This window comes from Lygodium microphyllum, chromosome 30 (genome assembly GCF_053477565.2).
Source record: "Lygodium microphyllum isolate KBCC chromosome 30, Lygodium_microphyllum_v1.1.10, whole genome shotgun sequence".
In the NCBI taxonomy this organism is placed as follows: Eukaryota; Viridiplantae; Streptophyta; class Polypodiopsida; order Schizaeales; family Lygodiaceae; genus Lygodium; species Lygodium microphyllum.
The window spans coordinates 1,422,820-1,434,848 of NC_141164.1; the positions used below are offsets into that span (position 1 = coordinate 1,422,820).

A 12,029-nucleotide genomic window follows, 5' to 3' on the forward strand; every position below is an offset into this window, starting at 1 on the left:
CCTTGAAGCAATCAAGGTGGAATAAAAACCACTGAAGTGGGGCGGTAACTGTGAAAGAAGAGTTATCGCCATGTCTTCACAAGTAATAATCTTCCTTGCATTTTGAACCTACATTTGAAGCTACCTCAGCTTATTGACATGCTCCCGCATAGAAAATGACTTGTTGACACTCATTATCCGCATCTGCACTTCCAAAGAAACTCGCTTCATGACAGTCATTCAATTGTACATCTAATCAAGCTCCAGCCGTATCTCCTGAGCCACCGTCAAATGCTCAATATGAGAGATACAGTTGTAGTACATGAGAGAAATCAAAACGAGTAAATACAAGCATTGAGCTTATCCCAATGTGCTTGAGCCTTTGCCAACTCCATCTTTTCACTGGAAGAGAGTCTGAACTCATCTCGCGAAGAAGAACGATGAATAGCCTCCATAACAAGCTCCGCCAAATCATAGGACTCCACGATGGCAAGCATCATGACCCACCAGATGCAATAGTTCTCGCCATCGGGCTTTTGATCTGATGGAAGAGCCGGTAAGACGCGCACCTTCCGGTCCATGATCGCCTAAAACTTTGTCTCGGGCTGAGAAGACATCTTCATCTACAATGCCTACACAGTACACAAAGAGTAGCCCCCTCTGACTGTGAAAATACAGCATGCTAGGGCTATGGTTGGCTCGTGCCACTCCTCCTTCACCCGTCAGAGGCGATGAAAAGGTAAAATCTGCACTTGAAGGCCCAAAATGCAGCCTTCTTCCTTCTCTAACAGCAAAAACCAATAGCAGCTTCAGCATATCTTCTCCTTTCTCGCATGCCCACGCTCACCTCAAGCACTTGAACGTTGAAAATACAGCCTTGTATCGTGCTGAAATCTCTTCTTCAAATGGGTCCACCCTAGGTCAATCCTTCAATGCTCTGATACCATGTTAGAGTGAAGTAATGTGGAAGCGAATGACCAAGACAAGGAATAAACAAAGAGAGAAGAGAGAGAGAGAAAGAGATAGTGAAACGCAGAAAATCTACAGTGAAGAATGTTGTATAAGGATGCAGAATTATACATGGGTGCAGAGAGAATATATGTGTATGTCTCCACCTCAAAGATCTCTCTCTGTCAGCTCCGAGGACATCCCCACGGTCTGCAGCCTGAAATCTATGAAAACAACTGACTGAGGTTGCTGAAAACAAAGCCTACAAATATGCTGGAAAAAATGCCCCAAATAATGCAGGTCCAGCTGCATTAAATGCATCCGACTGCTGTTCGACTGGCTGCAGTGCAATTGCCTGCCACGTGGCACCTGCGACTGGCTGGCCTGCCACGGGGCATCTTGCCTGTCCCGGAGATGTCACGCTCTAACAGCACATTGGCAAGAGTTCTTTGTCATGGGTGGAATAATTTAACTCAGTTGCCTTGAGTTCCGATTTTCATAAGCCACTGGATGACCACTATGCAACAACGCTGCTCCTATACCATGACTACTGATATAACAAATCACCACAAAAGGTTCATTAAGATCGAGCAATTTCAACATGGGATCTGAAGAGTACATAGCCTTCAACTCCTTGAAAGCTCAGTCCATCTCTCGTGTCCACATCCACTAGGAATCCTATCACATGGCATTTGTAAGAGACAATGTCACATGTGCATAGTGCTCCATGAACTCGCAATAGAACAGTGTCATCCCAAGAACATGTGCATCTCTGACACAAATTTAGGACAAGGCCACCCCATGATCGCCTTGACCATCTCAAGATCCATAGAAATCACTCCTACATAAATGATATGCCCCAAACAAGAGACTAAAATCATTTGGAATTTTCGATTCTTCCGCTTCAAGAAAAGTTAATTCTCCTACAACAACTATAAGACCTTGTGCAACAAGTGACTAGTTGATCCAATAACTCACCTATCAAGGCAAGAAAAACTTATTTCTGATGGTGAGATTATCAAGGGCCCTATAATCCACACACAAGCGCAAGCTCCCATCCTTCTTTTTGACCAAGAAGGTCAGATCACCAAACGAGCTAGAGCTGACCCAAATCAATCCCCACTCCAAAAGGTGCTCGAAGCTCCTTGCTCATCTAGTAGGTTGTTTTTGAGGGAGGTTCCACTCTTGGAACTAAGTCAATCCTAAAATCCTCCATTCGTGATGGAGATAACTCTCAAGGTAACTCATCCAACAAAAGAGAATCAAACTCCTGCAACAATGCCAAGGCCATGTCTTGTCCCCATCTCCCTCTTGTAAAGAAGAGGTGAAGACGACTTCTCAAGCTCTCGCACATATAGTATATACCATCATAGGATGGCCACTCTTACAAACTACATGCTTCACCTAGAGATGAGAAATAGCCACCACTCACTAAGCTCAAGCCACCAAAGTGCGAGAGTGCTAGAGTGCCGTGGAAAGTCTTCACCAACTACCAAGCCCAATTCCGAATAAAGACAGAGTATGAGTAATGATCCACCAAGCCCATGTGGTCATAGAGCCATGGCTTCCTTAAAATCACGTCAATGCTGAGGAGAGGAGCCACCTTCAAAGTTTCTAAAACCTCGACATTGCTTTTGGAAGGCTGCCATTTGGCAAACTTGCCCATGCAGGATAAGAGAAGATTGTTTTGAGGTTGGCTGAGTGGAAGGACAGCCATTCAAAGGTTGAGGGAGGAGGGAGCTACCAGATTAGCTTTGAGACATGCAACAACTGATCATGCAGCACCACAAGACACAAGCAGCAGGTTTATGATCTAAGAGAGTGTCTTAGCAAATTAGACATCTTATGTGTGAGTCTGTGCATTACAATGGGCATTTATCTACTTATAGATGTGACCAATTGTCCATTTTATTGATGCTAGCTTTTCAACTAGCCAGCTTGATATTTTGGGCCCCTATTTGCGTAGGCACTCCCTCCTCCACAATCATTCTATTATCACTATACTTGCAAGTCCTATTGGAGAGATGGAACCAATGCCCACAACCAATGACTCACAGTCAAAGTTTGCACTATCTCGACTTGTTATATAGATTCCATTTCCCAAGCATTCTCTTCTTGATTTCTTGGTTCTTTGCAACATTTCTCTATTTGTCTTCTATTTGCACAATCTATTGCAACAATTTCTCACGTCTCCATCTTGCTCTCACTTTTGATAGTGATGGGCAAAGTTACAGCTGTTAGCAGACGTGTGTCTTGTATCATCATCTCTTGCCTATGAGCCGCAATCTGAGTCAGACAAGGACATTAGGAGCTCTAAAATTGTCTTCATCTGTCATCTTATGTGCTTTAGGCACTTTAGATGGAGGGCACATTAGTGCATTCCTTTTTGGGCATTGTAGGCTATCTTGGGCACCCATATTTTGAGCCTAGCCACTTTATTACCACTTGTGGCCCCACTTTGCCCATATATAGACAGCCTACCCTCTCACTCTCATTATCCATCATTGATTCTTCATGATCAGCAAGCCCTCCTTACTCTCTCATCCCCCTGCTACCATCTAGCACCCACAATAACGCATAGAACTACGTGTTGGGGTTGACAGTTACAACGTTGTATGTTTTCTTGTAGGTACTTATTGAAACACATCTATGGCCAACATGTATGCTTTAGGGAATTGTGTCGTACGCAACACTTTAGACAAGCCACCATCCTATCACTCTCTCCCTACATATTTCACTGAAACTTTCAATCCCCAATTGGCAACAATGGCACCCCCATTTCAATTTGTGCCGAATAAAGTGCCTCCTCAACACCTATGACCTTTGGAATCTTGTTGCAACCCCTATACCCCGACCTACCATGGATCCCCGTGATGGTGTAACTTCGGAATCGGCAACTTTATGGGATCGGTTGAATACCAAAGCTCACTCTCTTCTCTTTTTGAGTTGTGCGAATTCTGTGCTCGTGCATGTAAGACATATCCACACTGCTGCAAAGGTTGGGAGAGATTGGCCTCTCTCTACCGGAGCTAGACATTTAGGCATCAGCCCTCTCTCCAATTGAAGCTACAACAACTTTCTATCGCAAATTCCCCTACGATGAGGGATCACATCCACAAGATGGAGGAGACTTGGGATGAGCTTCCATCCCTTTGTAAGGATATCTCTTCAAAGGACCTACCTATGACACTTCTTTCACATCTTCCATTACCAACGTATGATGTGTTCTACACCAGTCTTCTTGCTTCTACTAGCCAAGAGACTCTTACTTGGGAGGAGCTAGTCCCATTGGTGCTTGTGCAGGATGTGTTCCTCTCTCTCTCTCTTCTTTCTGTGTTCACTCTCAATCTTGGTCCCACGCTTCCACATCGCTGCACTCTGACAGGCTGATCAGTCGATTCATAAAGAAGCCTTACAAACCACATTTGGATGTAGTCAGGAAAATCATGAGATATGTAAAGGGTACGACAGATTATGGCCTATTTTATGCATATCGGAAACCCCTTGACTTAACAGGGTACACTGACACTAACTAGGCTGGTTGTGCTTGTGACAGGAGGTCAACCAGTGGATATGCATTTGGATTGGGTAGCAACATGATCAGTTGGCAAAGTAAAAAACAACCTACAATTGCATTGTCTAGTACAAAAGCTAAGTACAAAGGTACGGCCTTAGCGGCCTGTGAAGCTCTTAGGTTGCTGAAGTTACTAAATGACTTGGGGATACACTTGGACAATAAAGTGAAGTTGCATTGTGATAATATGAGCAGTGTGATGCTTGCAAGCAATCCCGTCTACCATGCAAGATCTAAACATATTGAAGTACATTACCATTTCATCAGAGAAATGGTACTAGCAAAGCAGATTGACTTGATGCATGTGAAGACTGAAGACCAGGTAGCGGATATCTTTACCAAATCACTTGGTAAGAAAAGTCCATCTATTTTAGGCAGCTACTTGGAGTGTTGCAAATGGTTTGAGCTTGAGGGGGAGTGTTAGAAATCAAGCTCCACCTGTATCTCTTTATGTCTATATAACTCACCAATACCAGCTAGATACAGTTGGATACAGTTGTGCATGTGTGTGACATTGAATAAGTCGGTGTAGACTTGATCTAACCATAGTTACATGATGGTTAGTGTAAAACCTATTGTGGTCAAGTAATGGAATAATGAAGAAGAAGATGATGAGCTGATGCTCATGGGTTATGCTCCACTCTCTATCTCTCCCTCTCTTCCAATACATTTAAATGTATGTAAATCTTAATAGAGGGGGTTCAAGAAGCAACCATTCATCATCAAGTATACCTACATCTTCTATTTCATTTAAGCAAGTCAATTGCTCTTCTTCTTTCCCTCCCATCCACCCTCTTTTCTTGAAGCCATATCACACTCATTTCAAAACCTCGGCTTACAGCCCACATCTATCTCTACCACACTGGGAGTTGGACCTTCTATCTCTGCTTCTAGCACATTCTCATTCCCTATTCCATATTTACACCACAGTGCCTCATTAGGGGGGCATTCCACATCTTAACACTATCACCCATCCTTTTCCACAAGCCATTCCACACTATGGGACTTTGTTACTACAAACAAGGAATGCCACCCTCTAACACAATTCCCTCTACCTTTCCTCATGTAGGGGGGCCAATGAAACTCTCGAATTGCACACTAAATTTGTGTTTTTCATTAATTAAGCATGTTTTGGGGCTGTTTAACAATACTAATCAGTTGTAAAGCATGTTTTAGCTCAACACATGCATCCATGGGCTACAACTCCACCTCCCACCCAAAACAAACAAACAAACACACACACACAACTTACTCTACAGAAAAGGGAAATTTTTTGAATTCTCTAATGACTAATCCAATCACTCCTCAACCATTCCTAAGAGTTGGCTCTACCAATTGTAAGACTCAAGTCCTAATGCACAATTCAACAAAAGAAAAGAGAAACCAAGAATGGCAGAAGAGATTCTCAAACCTTTATTGCATTAATAAAATAGAGATTATAATTTTTGGCTCTACCAACCCAAGTTTTGACTAGCAATTCGATTCCATGAAGTCACCTAATTGTCCTATCCAAGACAACTCCACTCCCATCTCAATCCAGATCAATCAATCTTCACCTTGATCAAGCTACAAACATTCCAACTCACCTCAATCTCGTGCACACTCCAACACACAAGTAGACTCACTTGTTGCTCCTCGCAACTTAGCACGAACAAAAGAATAAGAAGAAAAAGCAATAATTGAATACCACCAGGATAATCGCCACGATGCCCTCCACATGTTGCCATCAGCCCATTTTATGCTTGCTTTTGAATTTGTGACACCCAACTTGCAACCAAAACTCTATTTTTTTTTCATCAAGTTTCAGCCACTTTTTGCCCATTAATTAACGTAGCTAACCTTAATGCATAACTAATGTGCCACAACATCAAACTAAATGCCTTGCACAAAAAAAAGGTTGCTCAACCTTGCTTTTTTTTTTCTGACATACTACCACAATCATCAAGACGATCTCCTACCCACTTCCCAACTCACCTCGAACACGTGCCTTGCCTCTCACACAATCCTTCTCTCGCATGCTCTTGAGATCCTTCTCATGCGTACTCCCATAACCATGCCATCCATCTCCACCAACCCTATCACCTACCCGCCATATGAGTATGTGTATGTGGGGGGGGTGCCTGAATGCCTCACTCGTGTCACTTGTACAAACCAAGCCTTCACAATAGCTACAACATACTCTGTAGAAGAGCACCAATGCTAATACCCTACAAATAGATGCTAGGTTTTGAACAAAGAAAACACGAAATATACAAACACAACTAAAACACAATAAACTCGACAAAGTGCAAAATGGAGAGAGAAAACCATTTGATGAATGAATGAATGAATGGTGTGAATGAATGAGTGAAGAAGACAATTCAAATGTGGATGCTCAAGAGCGGAGACTTGCAACAACCACTAACTCTCCTGGGAGTGGGCTGAGGGAGAGTGTTGGAGCGTGACCTCCTCCATGTATAGATCTGGAGTGCAGCAATACCACCAAATCCATACGTAGATGCAATGGATTGGAGCTGAGGGTTAAGGAGTAGCTGAGGGCCAATTGGTGAAGAGAATGACTGAAAAACTTGTGAAGATGATGTAGAGTTTGATCACAATGAGTTGGAACAGTAAATTGCAGATCAGAGAGTGATCAATGTTCCCTCAAGACCGTCCAGTACCAAAACGCAGCAGTATTGTGCCATATAGCCACCGGGAATCAGGTCTTTTTTTGGTGGGGAATCGAAATGGAGCTAAGGAATTCAAAGCTCACTTCTCACAAGTTTCTTCAAGATTTCTGTAGAATCTACATAAAGATCATTCACATGGGACAGATTGCAAGGTGACTCTTAAGTGTGTGCCAAGAAGGAGAGATGCATTTCTTCAAACACGGGATTAGAGCGCTTTCTTACACCTAGAATCAGGTATAATCTTGCATTGTAGGCATATAGATGGGCTTTTCACACAGCCCTCGACTTTCTCTAGTGAGTAGCTAGCTTGGCCCTTGGTCATTGTATCCTATATAACGCTTGTTCTTTGTTTTGTCATTGTGTCCTGTATACAGCTTGTATTGTCTTTGACCATGGGCACTTCTTGACTGAGGTGTTTTATAAGTTGAAAAAACCTAGCCCTAGCAAAGAAAATATTCTAAAAGTAAAGGAGCATGCAAGTGAACATGGTTTAAAGCATGTGACTGTATTTTCAAGCTTTGAAGACCTTTCATTGGGGTTCTATTCTAAGCAAAGCCCTACGAAGGTCTGAAATGCTCTCGCAAGCAAGCTTTTCGCATTTTATCTGAAAAGTCAGTGCTAAGACGGGCTTCCCACAGGGTCACAGTTTATTGCTTGCCGAGAATCTTAAAACTCGGCCCTCATATCTGAACGATATCCAGAAGAGCAAAAGTTTTGCAAAAACCTGCAACCTTTGTCAGGCAAATGCGTTAGATTTGCAGCATTTAAAGCAAAGTTTTTTCTCCTCCATGCGAAACCCCTGTAAATAGCAATTACCATACACCTAAATATAGTAATAGACTACTACCTAACTAGCACTGTGAAGGTCCGAAATGCTCTCGCAAACAAACTGTCGAATCGTGTTATACAATTGATCGATAGACACCTTTAAGACAAAACAAAAAGGCGAAGGCATAGCAAGTACCTTCTTGAGCGAGGATGCTGGAAGTGAGACCCGTGAAGGTGATAAGAAGGGAAGCAAACTGGCCGAGGGCAAGGGCTCCGAGAAGTCTGTAAAGCTCCATCTTGCCCCTTCCTTCTTCTCCCCTCATCATGGAGCACTGCCGCTGCCAACAACGAGAAGATGCAAAAGGGGGAGGGGAGCCCATTCTTCTCTCTGCTTGTGCTGACGACGATGATGATGCAACTGCTGTGTTTCCAGTTGGTTGCTCGCTGCTATGGCTCATCACAATGCCTGCTTCAGGCTGACTAATGGCATTTACTGCGGGGACTCCGAGGCGCGTGTCTTCTTCTTCTTCTTCTTCTTCCCTGTTATGGCCTAAATGATGGCTGCCCGCAACTCCGTTTCCAGATTGTTGCTCGCTGCTATGGCTCATCACAATGCCTGTTGAGAAGCCGGCTAATGGCAATCACTGCGGGTAGTCGAGACGTGCGTCTTCTTCTTCTTCCGTAATATGACCTCCCGCGAAATGATGGCTGCCTGCCTGTGTCGATGGTCAACAACGAGGCCATACCGTCTCTCTCTCCGCCTCTGCTTTCATCTGGAATCTCGACTTTATACTTATAGCGCCATGCACACACGCTCACCTTTACCGCACCTTTTGGCCCCTTCCACCATGATCCATCAAAATCACTTCTCAGTCGGCAGCCGGCGGCCTCAGAGTCCGTGCTCACCGTCCTCTGGGAATAAAGGCACTGTTTAATTTAGTGCTTTTACTATACTGTTTAAACTTTTAGTCTTTTTACTATACAGTATAGGCCGCGTCGCCGCGTCACCGCGTCCCTTTTGTCATCCCAAAGTCGTTAAGATTTTTACGAATCAGTCTTTCAGCCCCTCCATGGTCAATTGACTTATGCTAGAGGCTAGATGAACTTAGGATGTTTACACACCACCGGGTTTGTGCACCCCTTGCTTGCATGTCGAGGGGGGGAAATTGTTTTCAGACATCGATGGCAGATCTACCCCTCATTACCTACATGGGGCAAATAGAGCATGGGAAAAAAATTTATCTTTAAGATGAAAATATAGAATTTTGATTGGGAGATAGAGGATTGGAAAACAATTGAATTTTTTTTAAACGTGAAAGCTAACATTTTGATTGGCCTTGCCTAGCAAGGAGAACTCCCCATCTTGAACAATCCACCATCATCCAGCAACAACACGTTGCAAAGTTGATCATATACTCACTAGGTGCGTAGCCACACAATGCTTGCCATCATCCAATCCTCTGTCTCATTGGTTGCTTTCCCATCCCTAGGCCATTTGTAGGCCTATGTGTAATGTGCCTTAAGGTTGTTGAGTTAACTTGCAAGTTAAGCTCATCATGCACCCCACCATTGCAAGTGGACAGAAGAGAGAGACACATGCATGGCCAAAGGAGATGGCATAAAGCCACTAATCATCATCGAGGTGCATCAACAAGTCAAATACAAGGTCACTCAAAACCATGTTGTAAGTACTATGTTTACTCTCACCAATAGCCTACAAGTTCTAGCCTATGAGTCTTATCATTAGCCACGTGTTGTCTGCATTGACCACCTCTACACATGTAGGCAATTTCACCGACGCAAGGATCATCTCTTTAACCACTTGAATGGCAATATTTGGTTGCTTCTAGAGTTTCAGGCTAATGTCATCATTTGTTAATATTTTGGTGTTTCTTTATGGTTTTATCTTTAGGGTTTTGCCTACATATTGCAAAATAGATAAGTTACAAGCAATTCTCTTACATGTAAGATATACCATTAAGTGCTCTTATACTTAGAGATTCATTTTTCTTCCCCTTTTTATAATAAGTCTATATTGCCTTTTGGCAAAATTTATTGATGGTTGGATAACCACAACTTGCACCCAAAGGTAAACCACCATGGAGCCATCCAATTGTGGGTTTAAACATTTGGCCTTCCATAACTTGCATACACCTCCAACCAATTGGGGGCATTTGATTTCATTCATGTTGACCTCCTTTTTCATTTTCTCATTTTACTTCTCATTTTTCTTATTCTGCATGGTGTGATGGTGCATCTCCTTTTTCATCCATTGTCTTTACTCATTTTCCTCCTTTACTTATACATAGACATTAATTATTGCATGTGTATCTATTCATGTATGTAGGAGAACCATTACTAATCTTTAGCTTTTGTTGGACTATTAACCCTTCTAAAAGAGAAGTTAGAAGCCATAGTTAAAGTCCAAGAAGACTGATCAAGGGTGTCATAAATATTGTGTCAAACATGTCACATTTAGGAAACCTTATCTATGAAGTGTGCATATATTACTTCCCAAACTATCACTTAGAGGTGAAAAGATGTGATGGATTGCAGCAATCTCTATTCACTTTTGCCTTACTTGTAAAGGCCAGAATGCATGTAAAAAGAACAAGGATGAGCCACAAGTCAACTGGAAAAGGGTAGAGGGTGCCCAACCTAAAGTGGAAATCCTAACCCTAATTTATGGAACGTGTAAAAGTGAACACATAGCTCATTCTTATGTGACAACTTGAGTGTCCAATCATTTATTTTCTTGTTTACTAACTTGTGGTAACCATTGCTTGAGAATGAGGGAAAGGATGAGAATGAGAGAGTGAGTTGAGTTAGGAATTGATAATGAAGCTCGTGTTCTTTGCTTCCAACACATCTTTCCCTCTGTTTCCATAGCTTGGAGGGTAATAGGTTGAGCAAGAGGTAGTGTGTGAGAATGAGTGAGGGATGGATCAAGGAAAGCTCTTCTTCATCCTCTTCTTCTCTCAATATTAAAGCTACAATGGTGTGGATATGAAGGAGGAGAGGTGATGGCTTGAGGAGCTACACACGAATCATGAGACCATCCACAAGCCTCTCATGCTTCAAACTACAACCATGAAGAAGGTACATAAATGAGTCTAGTACACCTTTGGATATTTTAGCATTTTTATTCGTGAGGAGTGAGAGAGGAAATTTAGATGGTTTGAACCAAGAGTAGAAGTCAACTAGGTAAGAGATAGTTGATCCTTAAGTATGTCAAGCTCTTGAAGTAATAAGATTGTCTGTCCCATTTTTGAGCTCCCGCAAATCCTAACATGGGCATAGCCACAACACATCTCTAAATGAACAAAGTTATTAATACTAATAGAGATTAGCCTTTGGATGCTTACATTGAAATATATTGTTTGTTCTAAGGTAATATTATGCTTTTGGGCTCTCCTATTGTGGGTTTTACTTTGCTTTTAAGTTATTTTAGTAAATATTCAATAAATTAGTATGTAGTTACATGCGAGGCATTATCATTTGAATGCTCTTGCAAATAGAGGTTTTAAGTCCCCTTTTGCACTTCCTTATTCATTCAATGTTTTCCACTAATTTTCTCCATTTTAGCACTTACAGAATACACTTCTACAATAGTACAACTCCATTGTGAACGTTATTCAAAGTGGGAAACTTTTGAGTGAAGTTGATACATTCTTATTTGTGAAAAGCTATCCTTGCTTTTGGGTGTTAGAATAGTCCTCACTTTGGGGGAGTGGAAAAGAACAATGCTCTCTCATGTGCACTTTATTTCTTTTTTGTTTTTGAGGGGGAAGAGTGAGGAGAATAGTATTGAGAGGTTGAGGTAAAATAATTGGAAATTTCAAACAATTTTAACTTCAAAATGACCTACTAAAGCATTTAAGGAGCTATTAAAAGAGGCTCTCATATATTTCAATTGAATGGACGACCAATACTTTGTGAGAAGTGTGATTTGGAATGCACATGCATAGCTCCTTCCATGTTGTCATAGATATATTACTATAAAGGTGGTCTAGTGCAGATACGCAAATGATTGCTAGAGAGCAAGTTGTTGTACAAGCAAATAGAGGATAACATGTCAAGCCCTTTGTTGG

The 12,029-nt window shown here is 42.1% G+C and overlaps 1 protein-coding gene across 2 annotated transcripts in view; it reads right to left on the reverse strand.

Annotated features, from left to right (window-relative positions):
• LOC148009479 (uncharacterized) overlaps positions 1-8,778 on the reverse strand; it is a 223,115-nt gene extending 214,337 nt beyond the window's left edge. The window contains exon 1 of one of the 2 annotated variants that reach the window (XM_087672326.1): positions 8,135-8,778. In XM_087672326.1, coding sequence (XP_087528452.1) covers positions 8,135-8,546 — 412 coding nt within the window. In that variant the 5' untranslated portion in view covers positions 8,547-8,778. The remainder of the gene's footprint in view (positions 1-8,134) is intronic. The other variant, XM_087672327.1, reaches the window with a different exon arrangement.
• Positions 8,779-12,029: the final 3,251 nt, after the last annotated feature.